This window comes from Ambystoma mexicanum, chromosome 1p, assembly GCF_040938575.1.
Source record: "Ambystoma mexicanum isolate Mex_15411 chromosome 1p, UKY_AmexF1_1, whole genome shotgun sequence".
In the NCBI taxonomy this organism is placed as follows: domain Eukaryota; kingdom Metazoa; phylum Chordata; class Amphibia; order Caudata; family Ambystomatidae; genus Ambystoma; species Ambystoma mexicanum.
Genome location: NC_090921.1, coordinates 838,937,182 through 838,959,366, shown reverse-complemented (window position 1 = coordinate 838,959,366; position 22,185 = coordinate 838,937,182). Strand labels below are relative to the sequence as shown.

General features: G+C 45.4%; 1 protein-coding gene across 3 annotated transcripts in view; it reads left to right on the top strand.

Annotated features, from left to right (window-relative positions):
* Positions 1 to 22,185, top strand: part of ARHGEF2 (Rho/Rac guanine nucleotide exchange factor 2) — a 1,257,231-nt gene that overhangs the window by 386,187 nt on the left and 848,859 nt on the right. For all 3 annotated transcript variants that reach the window (XM_069652802.1, XM_069652804.1, XM_069652803.1), the window contains exon 2: positions 7,510 to 7,822. In XM_069652802.1, coding sequence (XP_069508903.1) covers positions 7,530 to 7,822 — 293 coding nt within the window. In that variant the 5' untranslated portion in view covers positions 7,510 to 7,529. The remainder of the gene's footprint in view (positions 1 to 7,509; positions 7,823 to 22,185) is intronic.

The following is a 22,185-nucleotide window of genomic DNA, read 5'->3' as shown; positions in this document are numbered from 1 at the left end:
TGTAAACCTCTCATCAGTTGACATTGCCCACAAAAGCACTTGTTTTAAAAAGCTGTTTGGGCAGGGGAGTATATCCGAATGGCCAACTTTTGAAGATTGTTGGACTGGCATGGAAGCTGGCCAGGTCGAAGTTGAAGGAGTGCTATAAGGTGTTCTTGACAGAAATACTTTGTTAGTGGTGCTGGAGGAAGAGCCGTACAAGGCTGTTACAGAGAACTAGTATTTCTTTGAGTTATCGGAGTGGCAAAACATCCTGACTAAGACAATTATTGTTGCCGCTGAGGACCTGAGAACTTGTTTAAAGAAGATAAGAAACGTATATCTTCTGTGCGGGAACTTTCTGTTTACAAGTTGAAGTTGAAGTGAACTGTATTGGAACTTAGTTGTGAATCAGGATTTTCTTGTGTTCAAGAAATGAACTGTGAAGCAGAAACATTTTTAAACCTGGGGAACCGGAATTCACTCAGGTTATGAAGAGAGACTATAATCATATTGTGCATTCAATCATTATTGTTTTGAACTGCCCCGCGTTTGGTTATTTGTTATATGTATAAGTATGAGGGTCAGATATCCTTTGTTAGAGTGTTTCCTTTAGTATACATTAGGCAGAGAAATCCTCGTCAGGTTAAGGATAGTGATTTGTTTATCCAACCTTATATAATAATACAATGGCATTTGCTGAGAAAACTTCACAACGTGGTCCGCCTCACATTTCTGACCCGTCACACCATACATTCCATATTTTCCTCTTCTGGGCATTGAATTATCTGCCCACTGTAGAGGAGGCATGGCATCACAAGTATGATACTGACACAATGGGTACAATTTGTAAAACCTTTATTGAAATGGTTGGGGTTGGAGAAACTCCTAGTCTGCCCTATAACTAAGATGGGAGTAGTCTCGACCATCAAATAATGAATAACGCAGTCCTAGTGGAGTCTGTCAAATCGAAATGGCCTATGCTACCAAAACCTAATGCCTGCCCTATCTTTTATACAAAAAAGAGATGACACACAGACAACAAAGGTTTACGTTTTAAACATTAAACTTCTTTATTAAAAGTCAGGATGGTGTAAGGCCTAGCTAGCCCTATGTCTAATTTGGGAATTTCACTCAACTGATGGAACTAAGGAAAGTTCAAGTCCGAAGTCCAAAACAAAAGTCTGTCTGTATCAAAACCTATACTTGCCCTCACATCTAACTAAACAGAGTGTAGGGATTTTCTTGCTCAACAGAAATAGTGTTAAAAAAGTAAAATGGCAAAAATTGAGTTCTGCTGTAGCTCGTCTTTGGCTCTGTTCCCCGGGTTCAACATATATTAGTTCACAAAGTTCACCAAGGTTTCTTAGGGTTCCCTTCCCCAAGCTCTAAACGCCTTCTGGTTTACAATGTTCAATGGGTTTCTCAGGGTTCCTTTCCCCAAGCTTTAAGTACTTTGATTCACAAGGTTCAACAACTGTTCTCCAGTATTCAACAGGATTCGAGTATCTCCTTCCCAAAGTTCAAAGTCTCTTGGCACACTATTCAACAGCAGGTTTCTTGGTCTCATTAATTACTTTCATAGTTGGTTAGGACCATCTGGTCTAGGCGCAGTTGATAGATTGCATGGTCCACCCATTGCAGGTCACGCAACCATATGCCCTTAGCTTCCCAAGCTCTCCTCATTGTGTTTCACTCAGGTTTCCCAACAATTACTCAGTTCTTTGTATTTCTTAACTCCCTTTTCTGTTTTGTAACAGTAGCTTTTCTTTGGCTCTACTTTACATTACTCTTCCTTATTTTGCTCACACTTCAGTTTGCTGACCTTTTCTGCTGCACAATATCCTTCCTTGATACTTGCAAGGGTTTTCCCATTGGTCAGAATTATTTAAACACGTGTCTTTCTTTATACGCGGTCACTCTGATACAGTGTTCCACAAACTTAAACTTTCCTGCGCTCCTCTTCATTCAATTCATTGTTCGCTTCTACACTCGATTGTCCTCTTGTTAAGGCTTCTCGCCTTTGTTCTGAGACTTTTTCGTCAACGTGCCGACTGCATGTGACCACTCTGCTACACTGTATCCAGTCACTTGCATTCACTCACGCACTATGTTTCTTAAACTGAAACTCACTGGTCGCTCTGTGTTTTCTTGTTGCTTCTTCTCTTCCACGGCTTCTGCCCTTAGGCATTCCTGGGTTGTTTCTCCACCCACAGGGACGAGCACTCTGAAGCTGCCAGTAAGGGGCCGTCTGCTCACACGGCTTCCTTTCACTACTGCTGTCGGCTTCTCAGAGACTCACTTCTCTCGCCACGCTCCTGCAGATGATCTCTCTCTGCTTTACTACAGCGTCTTGGAATTCCGGTTTCTTCTGCTCCACGACAGCTCAGCTTGGCTTCCTTTCTGCTGCTCTCACAACCCTTTCTGATTGCTCTTGGGGTTTTCTCCTTTTATACAGCTGCCAGTCAATAAAAGGTTGGAGGTGTGAGGTTTCAGACTCAATTACCTGACTTTGCTTGAACCTATTAATGGGACATGTTTGGTTTGAGTCATCATATTCCTCCATAGCCCTCTTCCTCATCTCAGTACTATAGTGGTGTTTCAAAAGGTGGTTATGCATTACTCTTTGAGGCTTCTTCCTCGTCCCAATACTTGGTATATTTTCAGAGGGTAGGACAGGATAGGAATGGCAATATACTACAAAAGCTGAGGGAGAATAGGGAAAATTAGTGCTGGAAAAGGAGGTGGATACCATGTCTCGCCTTCAGGCACCCTTTCCCCAATCCCCAAGGACCCTGCACTCAAGATGATCCTCCCTCACTTGTCCACACCTAGGGTTGGGATACAAAAGCGATGGCCCTTCCCAGGGCACCTGTACAGAAGACCCCTGGGGGCTAGATGTGGGAGTACCTTCAGGTTTCTCACAGTACCCAAGGATAAAAACATTCCCTGTATCACTGCTTTTCGTGCATCCTACGTGTTGTTAAAGGATATTTCTTCAGGTAAGTTGTCCCTAAAGTATTCTATTATCTGTGTCGTTATTTCCTCTCTGATTAATGGCTCATGGGGTAGATGTTGTGCTAGGGACCAAGAGCATTCTGCTGTCCTCAGAGTCCCCAAATATAGTTTTGCTATGACTGGCGCATGATTGGAAATAGTAATATCTCCCATTTGGACTTCTGCCCCCTCTGAAAGCATACACCATTAGTATATATTCGATCCTTGTATCCCACCATGTGCACATTTAAGAAGTATGAGTAGTCTCTTGTGTCCCACTGTACATTTCACCACACATCCATAACACAGAGATTCAGTAGTTCCCTCTTTAGTTTCCCTGAGGCCTGTACTCCATGTATCTTGTTCCCCTCAAAGTGGTCCAGCATCATATCCATATTCATGGTCATGTCGCCTCCTATGATTAGGTCCCCCTTTGCAAAATGTGAAATCCTAGGTATTAAATTTAAGATGTAGTCTATTTGGTCCTGTATTGGGGTCAAACATGGATGCCAATGTAAGAGATCGGTGCTCACATTTACAATTGATTAGTATGTACCTGCCGTCTGGGTCTATCAAAAAGTATCCCAGTACAAGTCCTCTCTACAACGTATAGCCACCCCTGCCTTCTTTGTAGGTGCCGAGGCCATCAGCTGAATCCCAAAGACTTTGTTTCATAATCTGACCTGATCATTCTGTATGAGGGGGGGTCTCCTGAATCAGGGCTGTATCAACCTACTGGTCGCCCAGTAACTAGAATAACCTGACTCTTTATTTGGGGAATTCATATCCCTAATATTTAAGGATAATATCTTGAACATTGCTGGTATTTAATTTGGACTGTCCATATGTCTCTCCCCAGCCAACTGCTTCCCCAACTTGCTAGACTCATTCCCCCACCCCACAATCCCCAACTACAATACAAAACTGTGTTGATGAGTACATGGGTCCACATCCTTCTTCGTGGCACCCTCTGCCTGGATATCTCCGTTGCGACTCCACCCCGGCAGCGCAATACGGGGGAGTGTCTCCAGATTCTCTTGTGTTGTACAGTATTACGCTCTTAAACATCTCATCATAGTATAGGCCCTTCACACTATGTTTGATCAGTTCCACCTCATTGTTTGCTCTTTCGGGCACTTCTCACCTCCTTCCGTTGGGTACGTGACCCCCTCCCCCCTTCAGGCATTTCAGTGATTGCATAGCTGGGCCAGTAGGATTCATGTGGTGCCTCGTCAACCCTCTTTGTCCTTGCAAGGTCTATCTCCCTTTAGCAACCAGCTGGCTGCTCTCAGTTTAGATGTGTTCTCTGAATTTCTCTGGTAGTCGTTCGGGGATCTCAATTTTGTGCAGGGTGCATCCTTCCTCCAAATCTCTAATCAGGTGGGTGTTGGTTGTTCAATTCAAATTATATGCTGCTAGGGTATACTCGGCTGTATCGGATTCCTTCTCGAGTCAGCTGCACCGTGATCGGTTTAAGCAGCTGTCTTTATTGCAGGGTAGAATTTGAGACGTCTTGGAATAACTGAATCTTTGACCCTCTAAGATCAATTCGTCTTCTTGTTCTGGCATTTCTTCGTTAAGCCTATATGAGTGCGGCTTAAACACGATGTGTCTAGGTTTTACATTATGGCGTGCAGGCTTAAACGGGCCACCTCTGTGGGCTCTGTCCATTTTCAGCGACTACAGCAAATCCTCTGGTAACAGTAAGGCAAACAGTTCATGCAAAAGTTCTTCTATACCTTCTCCTTCAACCCCATCTTGCAACATTTCAACCGTATAATATCCCGTCTCGATCTGTTATTGGGACCTTCCCATTTGTCATCAAGTTCTGACACTTTCTGACAGAGATCCACCAGCTCGGCCGATGTCATTGGCTTTTACGTTACTATTTCGTTAGCCATTTGTTTCACTTAATTCATTCTACTGCCTATCGCATCTACATCATTTTTCAGCCCTTCCATAGTTTTTGCCACCCCTTCTTTGAGATCCATCATTTCTCAGCTAGGTTGTCTTGAAATCTTTGCAGACATTCTTTCATCTTTGTTGAAGGCTCTCCGGGTTCCCTGGCCCTGGTCGCATTACCAGGCTTTTTGGGTTGATGCAATGGTTGGGGTTTCCATCCCAGCTGCCCCGTGGACACATGTGTCCATACTGCCTCTCTGCTGCTTTTGTGGTGGCTTTGTGGCCTTTCTCATTAGTGCAAACTCTTTGTGATCCTGATTAGATGTGTCTATGGTCAATAGACCTGCTGCAAAAGACGAATAAATTAGGTATAACAGGTACTTCAAGGTGCGTGGCCATAGGCCGATTGCACTACAATCTTCCTCCCAGGTAGGCCCACCCAGTTTGCTACTGCCATGCTACTTTAATCGTCTGTGGAGTGGGCCGCCAACTCTGTTCTGGTGAGTCTTCATGCTTTACATCTGGGTGTGCTCTCCGTTACTGTGGGGCATCTTTCTTATCCTTGGGGTTTGCTAACAGTAGGGCAGCCTTTCACTCTGGTCGGGCTTCATCTTCCATTGCAGCCTTCCTCGAACGCTCTCTTTCCAGTCCAGACCTACCACTGTAGTGAGCTCCTCACAGCAGGGATCTCCCTGCCCTCCTGGTCCCATTCGCTGATCATGTTGTCCCTAGCCTTCCGACGATCTCTGCTACGCCACCTCAGGTGCGGGCCGCTCTTCGGTTCTCTCCAGTGGGGTCTGGGTTCCTCTTTCCACTCCTCATCACCCAGTATAGAGCCTCTGGTATGACCTTCCAGAATGGGCTCTCATCCGGAAGAACTATCATCGCTCGGACGGACCTAGAATAATTCAGAGCCACGACTGCCTTTATCGCCTGACTCGGCTGCAATCGCTGTGAGGCTTTCCTAATCTCTGCTTCCTTTCTCGTTTCTCGTTAAGATGGCACCATGCTCGAGTTCTGCGGCGTCTCTTCCCAGAGCACTGTTTGTAGCTTTCAAAACTGTCACCTTCGCCCTCGGTCTTCGTTAATGGGCAATCAAACATAGTTGTGCCTAGTATCCGCCATGTATGCCACTAAAAAGACTCTCCCCTTAGCCCCCAGCACGCCATCAGCCGGAGCCCCACGGAGGCACATCCAGCTCATCCGCCATCTTGGTTCCTCCCTCTCTAAATAATGTTTTTAGTTGGTTTATGCATTGTCTTGTTTCTGTACCTTATTGATTGGATTGTATGTATTTTCTACAGTGCCTGGAAACTGGTTTCCCAGTAACCAGTGCGCTTAATAAATAATGTCACTACTATAATGGGGTTTTTCGGTTGTGACAGATGCATGGACTTGACCCTATCGGGGGGACCAGGGACCCCTCCTGACTTGGGATAGGTGGCCTAGTTCATTAATTAAGTTGCTTTCGGGCTTAACCTTCAGTAGAATGCAAAATGTGGTGCCGGACTATATCGCACTGCTTGCACTACCAGTGAGCACACTTTCCTATTGCAACTCCACTTTTTCTAACCTTTGTCTCCCTTAACTGGTCTTCATCAAATTCGGCATAATCATATATCTTTGGCTACACTCTTTCTGAAAATGTATTTATATATGCAGATCCCTAGCAGTAATTCAATGCTACAAGCCATCCAATATTTCCATGTACAAAGAGATCGAAGCCTGAACTTCGGTTTGGCAGACTCTTGTAAATCGCTGCAACACAATTGAAGTCGTGTGTCTGTGATGAGGTTGGGAAACCACTGGTGCATCACAGGAGTATGGTTTGGAGACATCTACAGAACGCAAACGGAGTCCTCCAGGAGCAAGCTGTAGAGCTATATTAATGCAACCAATTGAGCAGTCTCAGAAAGGACAGTGCAATCCCAACAGAGCTGCCTCTCTGGTGTCGCTGAACGCAAAGGCACCAGCGAAGGTCGCTCGCCTGCGCCATCTTGGCTCTTTCATGGGCAGCAGCTGAGGAATGTCTTGGCAACGATGGCGGCTAAGACTTAACAATACAGTTTGCGATCTCAAAAATCTTTGTAATCCCCAGTGTCTCGATACAGTTACTTTGTGAATTGGTTCCGTACAGGTTTTCTCATTTAATCCTTGTCCTTCGTTTCTCACTTACTCTCAATTCTAATCTGAGGCCAAGGCCAGACCAAGCAGCTGACTGGGGCTCGTCCAACAGTGAACCACCACCTTTTCTTGACAAGAAGAAAAGTTTCTTCTGGAACCAGGAAGGGGCAGGGTCCAGTTGTGTATAGGAAGAACAGTTTCACAATGATCCCTTGCCTACATGACAAACATCTTTATGTCCACCCTGCTCATGTGTTGCATTTGGAATTGTGTAAGAATTGGTGAATTTTTAAAGGCATATTACTTTTTGCTCAATCAACGCTGCATAATTTCACAGATACTTTTAATTCTGAGAAGGTGGAAGTCCATGGGCTATGTTTTATCCCTTCCGCTGCCTTGTGCCTTGTCCTTAAGCGTTCAATGAAAGACAGATTAAAAAGGATGCATGATTGGCTTGCTACCTGCCTCTGCCGTTATCTGAAATGTTTGTCAATTCTCTCCCTTCAGTGTTGGGCGGCCAGTGAAGGATGAACGGCTCTGCCTCGGACCTTTTCCGGAAAATGGAAGATGGCGCATCCTACGTTGCGCGCGGCTCCAAGCAGCGCTGTCACTCGGCGCTGGAACCGCGCTTGACTTCCCATCCTCAGGAGGACGAGGACTGGAGGGTGGAAGCAGAGGAACAGGGGGACAGCTTCCTCGGGGTGCCTTTGAGGAGATCTTGCCGCCTAAGGTCCTCAATGCGCTTGCGGGACTCATTCCGGAGACATAGCTGGGAACCAGGGAAGGAAGTGCCGAATGAACTGGACGATGACGATCTCAGGTATCCACTAACATTAACATCTATCATGTATTTTGCATTCTGTAGATGTGTTTTATCATATGTTTGATTTATTATTTAAATCTTGACTCCAACTTTCATGAGTAAGGTGCAACTTCCAGACTTAGTCAATCTTAAAAATCCATCTTTTTTTTATCACTCCATGTCTAGACTGCCTCCGCACATGAGTTGTCCATCTTACCAGGGCTCGCTTATGACCCATTGAATTGGAAGGCACCGTGGCTTGTTAACAGGCAGATTCTGGGTGCTTAGAAAGGCGGAATTTAATTTGCAAAACAGATGTTAATGCAAAGTTTCTCAGTGAAAGTAGCCCAGCTACAAGTTACAAAATGTAATGGAGTGGGATGGGAGAGGTTGTACCTCTTCCGTTGCACCAGTAGTACATTTGAAAAACCCAGCTGAAACTCATTACAAGGGTTACCAAACTCCCAGAATAGAGTGCAATGGAAGGACACTTGAAAAGTGAGCCATCACTTTTATTAAAATGCTTCAGGTTCGGAGATGCTTTAACAGTGGTAGCTGGTGAATTGTTTAATTGGAGGTATGCAAACATTTCCCATGAATATGCGGGAGAGAACAAGCATAGTGAGTGTGCTTGACCGAACAAAGAAGGGGTTTCTGCAGAGGGTTTTTTCCCCTTATAAAATGTTTCAAATAGTGTTTTAAATTGAAGCAATCTGCAGCACTCCTTCTGTGACAAATTGGATAATGAGCCACACCATTTACAGTCAGCTTTGTTGGGTAACGCATGGGAAATTCTAATTGGTGCCAAGTCGACAACCATGCACAAACACATTTTCCAACCAGTTTCAATGATGCCTTTTTGCATAATATATGTCCGTATTCTGCCAGTGTAAAAAACATTTTCATGCTGATTGTGCCCATACATGTCCATGGTGACTGCACCAATACATGGCAGTACAGGTTTTGCAATTCTGGGGAGCTGGGAGCTATTTAGCCCCTGCTTGTAGCCTAATAAAGCCTGGTTAGCTTGACACCAACAGCCCTTAGGAGCTACTTTTGGCTCCCCAAGCCAACTGATGCCGAACAAACACACCTATGTGAATTTAACTATGTGCATTTGGGAAGATTTATAAAGAAATATTAGGACACATCATTACAGCATTTAAAGCATAATGGGTCCTGAATAATGGACAAAATGATATATTGGCATATTAGGTGGAAGGTCAAAATAAATAATGCTATGCATTAGCTCCTTAATCCCCCGTGGTAGCTCCTGGTCACTAGTTAATGCTGGATAGCCTGGAGCTGCTTTTAGCTACTGCTTATCCCATCTTAATTTCGACCCTTACAGTATCCCCACATAAGTACATACTCATGTTTGCTTTCCCCATAATGCCGATAATGACACTGTAAGAAAACATGACCATACCGGCTACAGCAATGTAGGTCCATATGCCCTTGCAAGAACAGTCATTTTGAGTTTGCCCATAATGCCAGTTATAAAATGCAATACCGCTGTAAGAAAACATGTTTGCTACCTGCACCACTTTAGGGCCTTATGGCCACATAACCATGCTCCTCCTGATGGCTTTTCCCAAAATGCTAATAAAAATGCAAAAATACTGTGATAAAAGATGCCCATTCTGGCAGCACCAATGTAAGCCAGTGTGGCCACAAAAGAACTTGTCATGTTGGCGTTGCCCTGTATGGTAAAAAATAAAATCCATGCCAGAGTAACAAAACATGTCCAGCTGGCTGCATCAAAGTATCCCCCGCACCCTGCACCCACATTTAAGAATGCTCAAAATGCTGCCATTGCCCATAATGCCAGTACATATGCATGTCTCTGTAAGATAACATGTCCATGCTGGCTGCCGCTGCACCAACCTGCCACCCCCAATAAGATGCTTGCACCCCTGCCAGGGACTTGTACACACACACACACACACACACACACACACACACACACACACACACACACACGCACGCACGCATTCATTTACGCACCCATATCACACACTTCCTCTTGTGCATCCATTCAGCGTGCATTCTCTCATTCACTCTTGCACACATACAAAATGCACACTGGTGCTTGATTAACACACCCACCCATACACTATGACTTGCACAATGGCAGCATTCTCATTTAAACATACTCTTTCACAAACCTCTTGCAGGCATATATACATTGTATACATGCATACACACACACATTTATTCATGACCTGCATCCCTGGGTTCCAGACACCACCTCAAATTCCATCATAATGGCTCTCTGACTCACACACCACACCACACGCACACCACATGCACAGGAACCTGGAAGGGAGAGCTTCCTGACTTGTGTGATGTGGCCGCAGCACCTATGTCAGGCTGCCCCATGCCCTCTAAATGTGAGTGGGGTACAGGAGTGCCACCTATGCATAGTTTAGCCCTGCACTGCCACAACTTGCCACTCCCAATGGCCCATGCAAGGCTGGGGAAGCAAATCACCCCTGGCCCTGTATGGTCCATTGGGCATGCATGCTTGGGTGCCACTGTCAATGGAAGACTAAGATCCCCTGTCCACTTAAAGCTATCACAGGACTGTGTCCTCGGGTGCTTACTGCAGCTGAGGGAGCGCTCTTGGTTTCCACTGGGCTGTCTTGGCTTCTCCGTAATGCGTGGTGAGTCGGCACCATGTTGTCCTTTATGGATGAGCTGCCGCTGTGCTTTGACACTATCTTCAGGCTCTGGCAGTGTGTGCTGTGATGTTTTAACTGTCACGATATATGATACGGCACAAGCAAGTCGGGGGATCTCCTTCCCCCTACAATGAACGTGGCGCACAATATAACGCTTTTTATTATTATAAATAAGATTCTTTTTAAGGAGGCCACCAACCTGTCTCGCACTCAACCTCCACCAGCACCCCCTGCCACTATAGACCAGGAACCAGGCCGGTGTGTTGTCAATGAATATTTTATTTATTTATGATTTTAATGAAAGATTTAATAAAGTTACAATAGCCACCAGGGGGTGGCAACACCAACCTCAGATTATTCTTACTCAAACGGCACACTAAGACAACTCGAACATGTATGGCACAAGGATGTACTTTACTGATTTCACCACTACAATCAACAATGCAGAACATGAAATGAATGCAACCCACTCGAAAGTGCATGCGCACACAAAAGATTCTTGATGATTTCACCAGGTTAAGAGTGGATTTCAAATAGGGTTTCCAGACCCCATATGGGAACAGCAATGAATGGGACCATTCGGTTTCTACACCAGGTAAATTAGTTTACTTTGAGGGCAACTGCTATGGGACAGTACACAAGGGCAATTTGTGCTGCTTGCTTTTAGGAGACAAATAGGGCTTCAAAACAGACTAGCTAGCACACAATGGGAAACTCGATTTTTATACATGCAACATATGAGAAAAAATAAAAGGGAATGCAATTGTAAGTCCGTTATCAGAAGACAGTAGGGGAAGAGGGATAGACCAGGATAAAACGGTTTGAAATATTTAGAAAAACAAGTGTGATTTACATTTTCATTTCTCTAAATATTTCGCTTCACCTTTTCCAACTGTTTTCTCGTGTTTTTTCCCTTCGGTAGGGCAAGGAACGTTTTTGGGCACCTCCAGTTTTTGACACCTAAATTCTCTCCTTTTTGTTTGGCAAGGGCCTCCTTTTGCACGTTACTCCAGGGCAGGCCTTTTACTGAGGGCCATGTCCGCCCACTGACTCCGGCCTGCAGTTATAGCATACAGGGCCATTTCACCCCACATAACTCAACCGTAATAAGTTATCACATGCTGTTTCCGACATCGGGGCTAAGCTGATCTAAGAACGTACAGGCATGTACATGCACATATTACAGGGCTTTCAACCTTTATAATAAGATCAATCAAACTTGTGTGTGCTGACTCACCAACGTGTCAGATGCACCCCCAGTGTACGCAACCGGGGGAAATCCTGATTCAAATAGCCACTCCCATTTCAACCCATCCCCTAGAGGTTGTCCTTCATGGGTTGTGCGTTGACCGATTAAAATAGTTCACCTGTAAATCCCTAAACCTAGGTTTTTGGGTGGATTGGATTACTAAAAGCGACACCCTCTACTTTGTAATAAGAAACCCATAAAACTGTGGCTTCTGAGTTTTGGAAAGTAAATGGTTCTGTAGTTAAAACTCTGTGTCAACCCCTGAGAGCTTGTCTGAACCCGAGCAACTCCCTTTCCAGATTCTTGATTTGGTTTGCCATCATTATAGCCTGTGGTATATAGTATAGTAGTATAGTACTTGATTTTGCTTTTCAACAGAAATTGTTCTTTGTTTTGTCGGGGTGCTTCCTCTCTTCATGCACAATCTCCTGCATAGACTTCGGGACTTTGACTGTTGGGTGCAGTGTCTGAGATTGCCATCCCTCACAGTTTGCATGGATGCTGTGGGGGGGTAGCCTCACTGCTCCACAATTCAGCACCAGCGATCCACGTCTTTCAGTCTTTTTGGACACTTTGGAACTTGAACTACAAATCTCAGAATTCAGTGTCCCTGCTTGCCTTCTGTCTGTCTTTTTGAGACACTTTAGTACTTGGATTACAATTCCCAGAAATCAATGCCCAAGCTCTCCATTTCACTTACTTGTTAACTCAGGTTCTCTCTTTACACTTGGCCTGGTCCTTGGATGTCTTCTCATTCTATGTCAGATTTCCAGTGGGCCTCCCCTGGCTTCTCTCGGCACACTGTTCTGCTCTCCAGACTGTCCCTTCTTTGCAGCTCTCGCAGGACCTCTTATGGTAGTCTCCAGCGTCCCTTACTCCTCAGGCATTGCTCACCCCTGGATTTTGTGTTGACTTCCTGCTGGGTGCCAGAATCCTTCAAGCAACCTGCGTTCACGACTCGAGTACAGTGTGTCACTTCTGTCCAGCGCAAAGTCAGAGCACTTTTCTGCATAGACCCGCTCTCCTGCATTCTCCAGTAGCAGCTGCACTGTGCCGCCTTCTCCAGGTCTCCACAGCTTCTTCCTTTGGCACGCAGCTTCTTCCTGTGTTGCCTTCTCCAGGTCTCTGCAACTTCTCTCTGTGTCGCCTACTCCAGGTCTCTGCAGCTTTTTCCTGTGTCGCCTTCTCCAGGTCTCTACACCTTCTTCCTGTGTCCCCTTCTCCAGGTCTCTGCAGCTTCTTCCTGTGTCGCCTTCTCCAGGTCTCTGCAGCTTCTTCCTGTGTCGCCTTCTCCAGGTCTCTGCATCTTCTTCCCGTGTCGCCTTCTTCAGGTCTCTGCAGCTTCTTCCTGTGTCGCCTTCTCCAGATCTATACAGCTTCTTCCTGTGTTGCCTTCTCCAGGTCTCTGCATCTTCTTCCTGTGTGGCCTTCTCCAGGTCTCTGCAGCTTCTTCTCGGTTCGCCTTCTCCAGGTCTCCACAGCTTCTTCCTTTGGCACGCAGCTTCTTCCTGTGTTGCCTTCTCCAGGTCTCTGCAACTTCTCTCTGTGTCGCCTACTCCAGGTCTCTGCAGCTTTTTCCTGTGTCGCCTTCTCCAGGTCTCTACACCTTCTTCCTGTGTCCCCTTCTCCAGGTCTCTGCAGCTTCTTCCTGTGTCGCCTTCTCCAGGTCTCTGCAGCTTCTTCCTGTGTCGCCTTCTCCAGGTCTCTGCATCTTCTTCCCGTGTCGCCTTCTCCAGGTCTCTGCAGCTTCTTCCTGTGTCGCCTTCTCCAGATCTATACAGCTTCTTCCTGTGTCGCCTTCTCCAGGTCTCTGCATCTTCTTCCTGTGTGGCCTTCTCCAGGTCTCTGCAGCTTCTTCTCGGTTCGCCTACTCCAGATCTCCACAGCTTCTTCCCTTCCGCTACATTTCTTCTCATACTACTCATGTCTTCATCCCGTTGGCGGGGGAGTCCCTTCACCTGTGTTCACTGGTCTCATAAGTCTATTGGTCTTTGGCTCATTTCCCCTCATTCTCAGTTTCTAACTTTTAGTCACATGGTCTAGGGAGGAAAGTGTCAAGCCGACATTTTGGATTTCATTGCCCTTTCTCTTTGGAGTGTTTTGATTGGCTGTCAAGAGTTCTCGGTTCTCCTCGTTTATCGAGGGTGGATGGCTGTTTTTCTGCTTTCACTAAGGCTTGCGTGCAACAGAGAAGCCCCTTCTTATGGGTGTTTGTGATGCAGAGGGAGGTACTTTGTCAGAAGCTTTTCCACTCCTTGGAAACCTGCACTCCATAGGTGGCAGTGTGTACATTATTCCTCACCTACACATGTCCCCTCAAAAATGCAACAAGGGGTTGCTTTAAGTCTAAAAGATAAATCGTTTAGTACACCTGGTATTATATATTGGGCAGCATATAGACATGCCTGTTTTTATTTATCACAAGAAGGGTGAATTGGAGCCATGCCAAGGGTAGACAAATGCGTGACTAGATTTGCAAACCGGTGTATATAGTGTTCTGTGGAAAGGTGGCATTGCCAAGTACTTAGTGCTGTATATAAGTTTTCTGTATGGCATTTAACGCTGCCTTCAGAATACCGCTGGGGATGTGGGGACATTGAAGGGACTAATATAAGCAAGTGGAAAGAAGAGGAAAGGTGAGGGCTGGGCTTGGAAGGGAAATGGGGGACACCTGGTGTTTTGCTCTACAGTATATTGCACAGTACACCTGGTGTGAAATGCTAGCAGAGGATGTGCAGCATTCCCCAAGTGTTGGTAGTGCATGTATGCACTCTGGCACACGCACATATTTCGCATTGGGGGTTTATCCACTTGCACTTGAAGTAACTTTGTAGAGAGGAAGCAGTGCACCGGAAACCATGCACACCCATTGCTTTGTTCCTCTTCAGACCATGCACCTATTTCTTCCAGCATTCATGAGTGTGTGGCGCTAGTGATGACGCTGGGACAGCTTAAAACACTAACACATCACTGTGCACTACTGAATAGTAGTGCAAATCTTTAATTATTGCTCTTCATAGCTAGTTCCTTAACTCTCCTTGCTGAGCCAAGTAATGGAACTGTGGAACAGGCAGCCATTTTGATATGCCCGGGACCACTCAGACTGCAGGCTGTGGAACCCCATGCCACCTAGTTTCCTATAGTTGAAAAATCCAAGTTGTGGCTGCTGCGGTGGGGTACCAAGGAGAGCCCTACTGTACTGGGGAGACCCCCGGCCGGCCCATAGAGTCGGGGTTTGCTCCACCGTACTTTAAGACGAGATAGCTGCACCTTTGCGATGGATGGGGGTGCAGGTATATTACTCCAACAGCAATCAATAAGGACCACTCAATGGTTTGGCAAAGGGGAGTCTGTTTAATGACAAGTACAAAAAAACGGGGAAACATGGAAATCAACAGTGATGCGATAGCCCGTCTCGCTTCAACTCCCTCGAACTTCATACAAACAGTAACATTTATACTCAAAAATCGTCATCATCGACGTGTAACACTCAAAGGTTAACATGCAGTTCTATTGGTTAGGAAAAGTTAACTTTACTATAGGTACTATATCTGAATACGGTAATGAAGTGAAAGGATTGGATAAACACTATTAGGTGGGCGTCTAAGCCCTTCCTTCTAACATTACTATTGTGGACGTCATTAACAGTACGACGTCCCATTAGTTCTGCTATCTATAGGACCCTAGATTATTTGGTCCATTGTGATTGGGTTGGCTTCAACACCATGCATACATTTCCACTTTACTTTGCAGCATGCAGAATGGTCAACCAGGTGTAGGGTGCCCCAAGATTTACCCGGCCTTCCTTCAATCCATCATTACTTTAGTGGCTATGTGTCAATTAGTTGGCTGTGGTTGGCCTCGAAACTGTGTCTTCTTGTCAGGAAAAGTTATGATATCTCTGTCTGGGTGGCTGCCAAGCGTAGGTGTGAATCCATGCTCCTTTTCGCTCGGATGGTCACGTGCTACTTACACTGTGAATCTGCCGAGTTTCCCTCAATTTGTGCATTCAGTTCTTTTTTGGCTAGCCACCTGCCTACGCCTCCTTATCTCGACCTTGCTGAGATAGGCTATTCTGTTCTTAAGTTTCGATTCGGCGAAGCTACTGTTCGATCCGCCTATTGGTCTGACCTGGGCTCTTCCTGGCTCACGTTGCCTCTGCTGAGTTTCGATTCAGCCATCTCTTCTCGTTTTAGCTGGAATATGAATCCTGTCCTGTTTGGCCTCTAGTAACCTGAGTTGATTCTGCTTTTGCGTAAAGTGGACTCACACTTATATAATGTGCTTCGTTGAGGTAGATATGTATAGGTAGTACATGCTGCGGTCTATCTTCTACTAAGCATAGCAAGCTGCACTGTTTTCTTAGCTTTCTTGCAGTTTCAAGCATATGTACAGGCGTTAGCTGGTTGAATGGCTTCATCCTGCTTTACATTTTAAGCTTCTTTATATTTCAACATCGTCTCTTCTTCTAGGTTCACAATATCTTTATTCATGACATTTCGTCTCTTGTGTCATCTTTGGGTCATCGTATCTTCTATCTGCAAGTCTGTCCGGGCCTTTGAGACGTCACCATTCATCTTCAATTAAGGCCTTTGTGGTTTCTTCCGAGAAGGTATTTAGGCTATCTTCATTTCGTCTTAATTGTTGGTAGGGTTTTCTCAATGGATACCTTACTGTCCATGGTTTTCTAGGTATCAGTATTTCGACAGGTGTTGGTGTGAACGTTCCTGGTACTTCGAAATGGGCGATGGGAGTGCAGGCTTTATCTGCGACCTCCTCTACACTACAGCTTCACGTTCTCACTTGCACAGGGCTATCAGAAGGCCGGGGCTCTAGCTGGGACCGCCATGTGATCCGGATGGCCATGACTTCAGCGCTTCCTGGCCCGTGGAGAGGTGATTGTGGTCTGGTAAGCCTCACTGCTGGGGAATGAGCCGTGTAGAATGCAGGCAGTGAATAGTCTCCACTCCAGCATGTCGCATTGCCCGTACTCCCCAGTTTGCTCAAATTTTGAACATGGGTTGCGGAGTAGAGGGAGTTTACCATGTTTCCAGTCCTACATCTTCCTTTTGAATAGTGTTCTATATTGTGAGTTTTGCCTCGTTGGTTCAACTGAAAGTGAACGGAGACTACAGCTTCCAGAAGGCATTGGTGTATTGCCTGAACAGCCATCACCGGCAATATGACGCCTTGGTGGCATGGAACCCCGGGGTCACCCAACGTTGTCTCTTTCCAAGCTGAGGTCCCTTCCTCTGAAGTTTTCATCCTGGAGGGGTGAGGGATGGAGAGGGACCTGTCTTCCCTCACTCCTAGCAAACACCTGCTTAATGTTATATTTTGTTTTTGATTGCTGGGTCAATTTCAAACCCTCCTCCCTTTTTTGGGCCTCTCAGAATGCGAGGAAAATGTGCTTCTATTTCTTGAAAAATAAGCTTTTGGTTCAGAGGTGAGATTAATCCTTTTTATTATTTCTGAAACTTCGATAAACCGTCAATCAATCGACCCGTTTTGGAACCTGGATGGTAAGCATGCCACACTATAAAAGGGATTTAATTTGATATTGGGCACGAACTGTTCTCTGAACCAAAACGTTGCCACGTGGAAGTGCGCCCTCCCGGATTGCTCTCAGCAAAGGATCTAGACGCTCGCAATGCTGCTGAGTTGTGTGCTCTGAGTGCTTCTATTTCCATGCTTCCACCCTCTCTCCTATCACCGACATTGGAAAGTGTGTACAGTCTTCCAGAATATAATCAGGCCGTTTTGTGTGCAATTGGGACCAAAACGTTTGCTTTTGTTGGCTGGAATGCGGTTGCCTTTCTGACCCGTGAGTGGCCAGTTGGGGAGATAGTACTCTTACAAATACTTGCTTGATGGCTATTTCGGCCGCCATGTTTGTTACAAATCTGCCTCGTGGTAAATTTGAAATTCGAGCACATGGTGGGAGGGAGGGGCACCAAAACTTTAGACCAAAAGTCTACACGCACATGGTATCTGAAAGGCAATGTGTTCACGAGACGTAACTTCATTTAATACACTTTGGAAATGCCTTCTGTATGACGCTAAACCACAACTGGTTCGTTCCATTTTAGTTTTGGTTATTTATTTGCAACGGGAGTGGCAACCTTTGTTTATCTTTAGCTATTTTCATTACATCCGCTCAATGCCCTTCGCTGGTAGAGGTGCACTACTCTATAAAAGCCTTGCTGCTGTAAGGGCAAGCCTCCATTTTTATGAGGTCACTTCTTTCAGGCATGCTGTAATACTGCAGGAATGCCCTCCTCTGCTATTGGAGGCGATGTAAGGAGCTTGCTGTTTCACTGGAAACATGTACTGGCAGCCTCGAAGTCCAGTCTCGAGTCATTAAGTGCATAATCTGGGGCCCAGAATACACCGAGCGGTGCACCAATGCTTGTTCTTTTTAGTTTGGTGGCCTAGACACAGCTCTGTTCCCGGCATTGCCGCATAGTGCAGTGACTCGAAGCACTGGAAAACAGCTGTAAGCAGCATGTTGGCACTGCGATGACTCCTTTGGAGTCATCACTGGTCCCCAGCATAGGATCTCCTGCCATGTGGCCAGGGGACGGCAGTCGCTGCCTGATCCTGTTGTTGGGCGTGGTATTGAGAGGGAGGATCACATGGGAGGAGGTGGCTGTTGGCGAGAAGTGGTGACTGCATCAGGAGAGAGTCAGTATTCTTCCCTTCCATATGAAGAAGACCCTCTAATTCCCAAATTCCCAAAGACTTGCTGTCGCAGCAAAAATCCCTCTGATTGTAAAACTCAGTAACTTCTTCTGGAAATACAATCCAAACAGAACACCATCTATACATCATGTACACCATCATACTAATTTAACATCTCCTGTTTATAATGTTTTTGCTTCAAATAAAGATCCAAAACAGCTCTGCTTTAAATGTTATAAAGTTCATGTGGACTCCACTTCCACAAAGCCTCAAGTACTGAGACGAAGAGGAAGGAGTTAATGTGGATTGAAGGAAATCCCAAGTCATAAGTGTGGACTAGTTGCCATCATGAAAATCAGCTCCGCTGGACATTTAAACCTGGAGAATACCTTTCATTGACAGGTGGAGACGAGAGATGCAGAGTAGGTGGAGCGGGAAGCATAACTGGAGGCAGACGCCAGTACGCGGTAACAGACTGTACTAAGAGAAACAGGCTTTTACAACTAAACGCTTGCAAGCCTGACTTAAATGAGAAGCGGAAGACCGAAAGAAGCACAGCGGGTGCTGGCGAAGGACCGCTGCATCACCGGCAATGGCAGCAAGGCTGCCAGGTACGCGGTCTGCTGGGAAAGCAGCAGTTCTGCCAGCAGGAGAACGTCAATCCAGCAAGGGAACCGGGTGAGTGTCTGCCAAACAGGGAAAGCTTTCCCAGAGCACAAACACCCCTGCAACAGTGTATCACAGGTTGGAAGCACAAGCAATCACCGGTGAGTTCACCCATGGGAGTTGGGGACCCCGGGGTGTACCAACAGATAGATGGACAATTAAAAGCCTGTTTTGAATACCGACCAAGTAAATTTGAAAGACACAATATACATAAATCCTCATATAAGAGACTTGTTGGCTTAGGTTTGGTATGCCAGATGTCTGGGGGTTATTACTAGTTTATCCATTCAGCTCTCAGGGCCCAACAACCCTTCACCAGTAACAAGCAGAGGGCTCAGTCAAGGGCAAGTTAGAACTGTCGTTTATTACAAAACCCGGCAGGGATCATACAGGACATTCGAGCATTCCCAGAATCGCACCTCCCAAGCCCGTGTCGGGACATTTTGTGGTCCTCTTCCGTCACAACCTGGGCCCTTCTCCGAAAAACCAATCACTCTTTTTGGTTGGGTGATCAGAGTGGTATCCCTTATGGATAACCCCTATAGATCGGAGTTGATTGACCCTCGCTTGTCAGGTGGCTGGGTTGCCCTGTAAGAGGATTCAATTCAGCACTACAGCCCAGTTAACGCCTAGTCTAGAATACTGAATGAAAACCCTTATTGATATATCTTTAGGTCCAGTTCATGCGTTCTGGATGACTACCCTTGTATAACACCCCTCTCTTGGAATCCCCCTGACCCCACTGAGCCAAGAAGTCGTTCTGTTTTGCAAGTTAAAAGGTTTATTTGATAAATTAAAATATATATATCACACCTTATAATAAATTAATAATTGAATCTCACACTTAATCTGATATGATAAATATTAACAACGGAGAATCTGGCACTAGCACACTTCTTTACAATGACTAATGAGTTGACATGAAATGGATAAGGTAGCACACTGGTAAATAGGAACAAAAGTATAATGTGGTAGAGAATGCTTTATGTAGGCTCAGGTGGATGCAATATTCACTGAATGCAATACAGAAAATACTCAATATGATTTCAACCCAACAATGTAATCACTTTTCTCTGGCAATCCCCCCCCCCCCCCCTTGATGCAAGGCAAGGAAATGGAAGGAAAACACACAGTTCTCAGAAATGCAATCAACGGTAATTCAGTTAAATCCAGCAAGCTTTAGACAACAGAAAACAGATAGGAGTTTTTGAAATCACAGGCCCAAATTCTTTGATATGTGCTAGCAATGGATGAGAAATATGCTGGAAACGCTTTGAATTCCCTTTCAGAGGTTCAGGATGAGTGGTATCTAGTTAATATTAGTCCAGGCTCACACTAGCAATGATGCAGGGATAGTTAGCAGGTTAAACGAATTTCTGGCCAATGGAAATCAGCAGCAGCAGTTTTTACATGTGAAGAAATTGCAAATCGCGGCAAAATTCGCGGATGCGCCGAGCGCTATTACAAAGGAACCGCAAGGACTATCTTGCTAAGTACTCACAAGAGATTTTGAACAGGAAAGCGACTTGGTCACGATCTTCAGTCTGGTCAGGTCTTTCCGGATTCTGCTCACAGCGCCTGGTCTGGTCTCGGCTAGGCACAGCACTGCTTTCTCTCTGGTCTGGTCTCTGCTAGGCACTGCACTGCTTTCTCTCTGGTCTGGTCTCTGCTAGGCACAGCACTGCTTTCTCTCTGGTCTGGTCTCTGCTCTGGATAGATTGAAGTCTCTAGTTTGGCTTTCTGGAGTTTGATGGAGGTAAGTATGGATTTTTCCGGCAGGGCTTCCAGCGGCAGATGAAATTGAATGTCTCTATGTGTCCTGACTCTCTGCTTTTATCTGTTTCTTGAGAATGGGTGTGTGTGTTGCATCACTAGACTTGCCCCTCTCATTCGTCATTGGTCAGGCTTCCATTCCTCCGCTTGATTGGCAAACTGAACTGTGAGTCAGATTGATGTCATTTTATGATCTCTTGAAACATCCTCCCTTTATCATCTGTGCACCCAAATATATATATGATCAAAATCCATACTTCAGAGTTACACAGTTGTTTGAAATTACATATACATGGTGTGGCTGAATTTAGCCATGTCTATGTCCAAATCTGCTCATTCTCGGAGCTTGCATTCAAAGAGTGTACATAATTGACTTTTTAACTGCTTTTTCAATTTCCGACATGGACCCAACTTTACATACATGTGTGCAGGGGGTAGGGACATTAACTGATGAAGTTTCAGATTTTTAACATGCACACATTTAGAGTAATATCCACTTTTCCGCTAAAACCCCCCTGAACATACCACCGGTTCCTACCACGTCTTAAACTGTGGGCAGAAAAATCACAAGAATTATGGTATAATTTATAAAATTTTCACATGTCCGCACTATGAATTATCCCCCTTTTTATAAAACCATATCCTTGCTGCAGGGGTGTGTCTTTTCAGGTCACATGGTACAGAAACCAGTCTTTCCAGTTTCTGCCAAGCCAGCTTGCTTCTCACAGGCAGTGCCCCTCCCAGCTTCTCCAGGAGGAAGCCACTTTTTACGACGTCTGTAATAAAAACCCTTGCCTGAGTGGAGAGGGCTTTGTTCACTCTCTGCAGAGCACAGATAATTCAATTATCAGATAGATGGCATATCCTTTGTGTGAGCAGCAAAAGGGCAGATTGGCCTGGGAACACAGTGGTGACTCAAGTTTCACTGCTGCTGGGGGTAGTTGCCAGGCAGAATTCAGTTCCTTAAGCCGGACCTTCAGCTAACTTTTTGTTGCTTTTAAAATAACTTGTAATTTTACACATGCAGCTAGAATGCTGATTCTAAGTGCAAAACTATGACATTTCAACAGTTACAAAGGCATGTGACACCAAACATAGGTCACTCATTTAATTTAAACATTTTCGATTTTAGTGTCTTTAAATCCAGTGCAACTTAAACTGCTGCAATCCACAGCTCAGCCAGTCTTGTTATAAACCTTGTCTTATGATCTTCATTTCCCAGATTCTGTAGGCACACAAAACTCCATTCTGCCAATGTCTGCTGGTGTTCAGTAAATATTTTGCACATGTTGCAAGGTTTCAAATAGGCATTTTGACTTGCCTTCAGG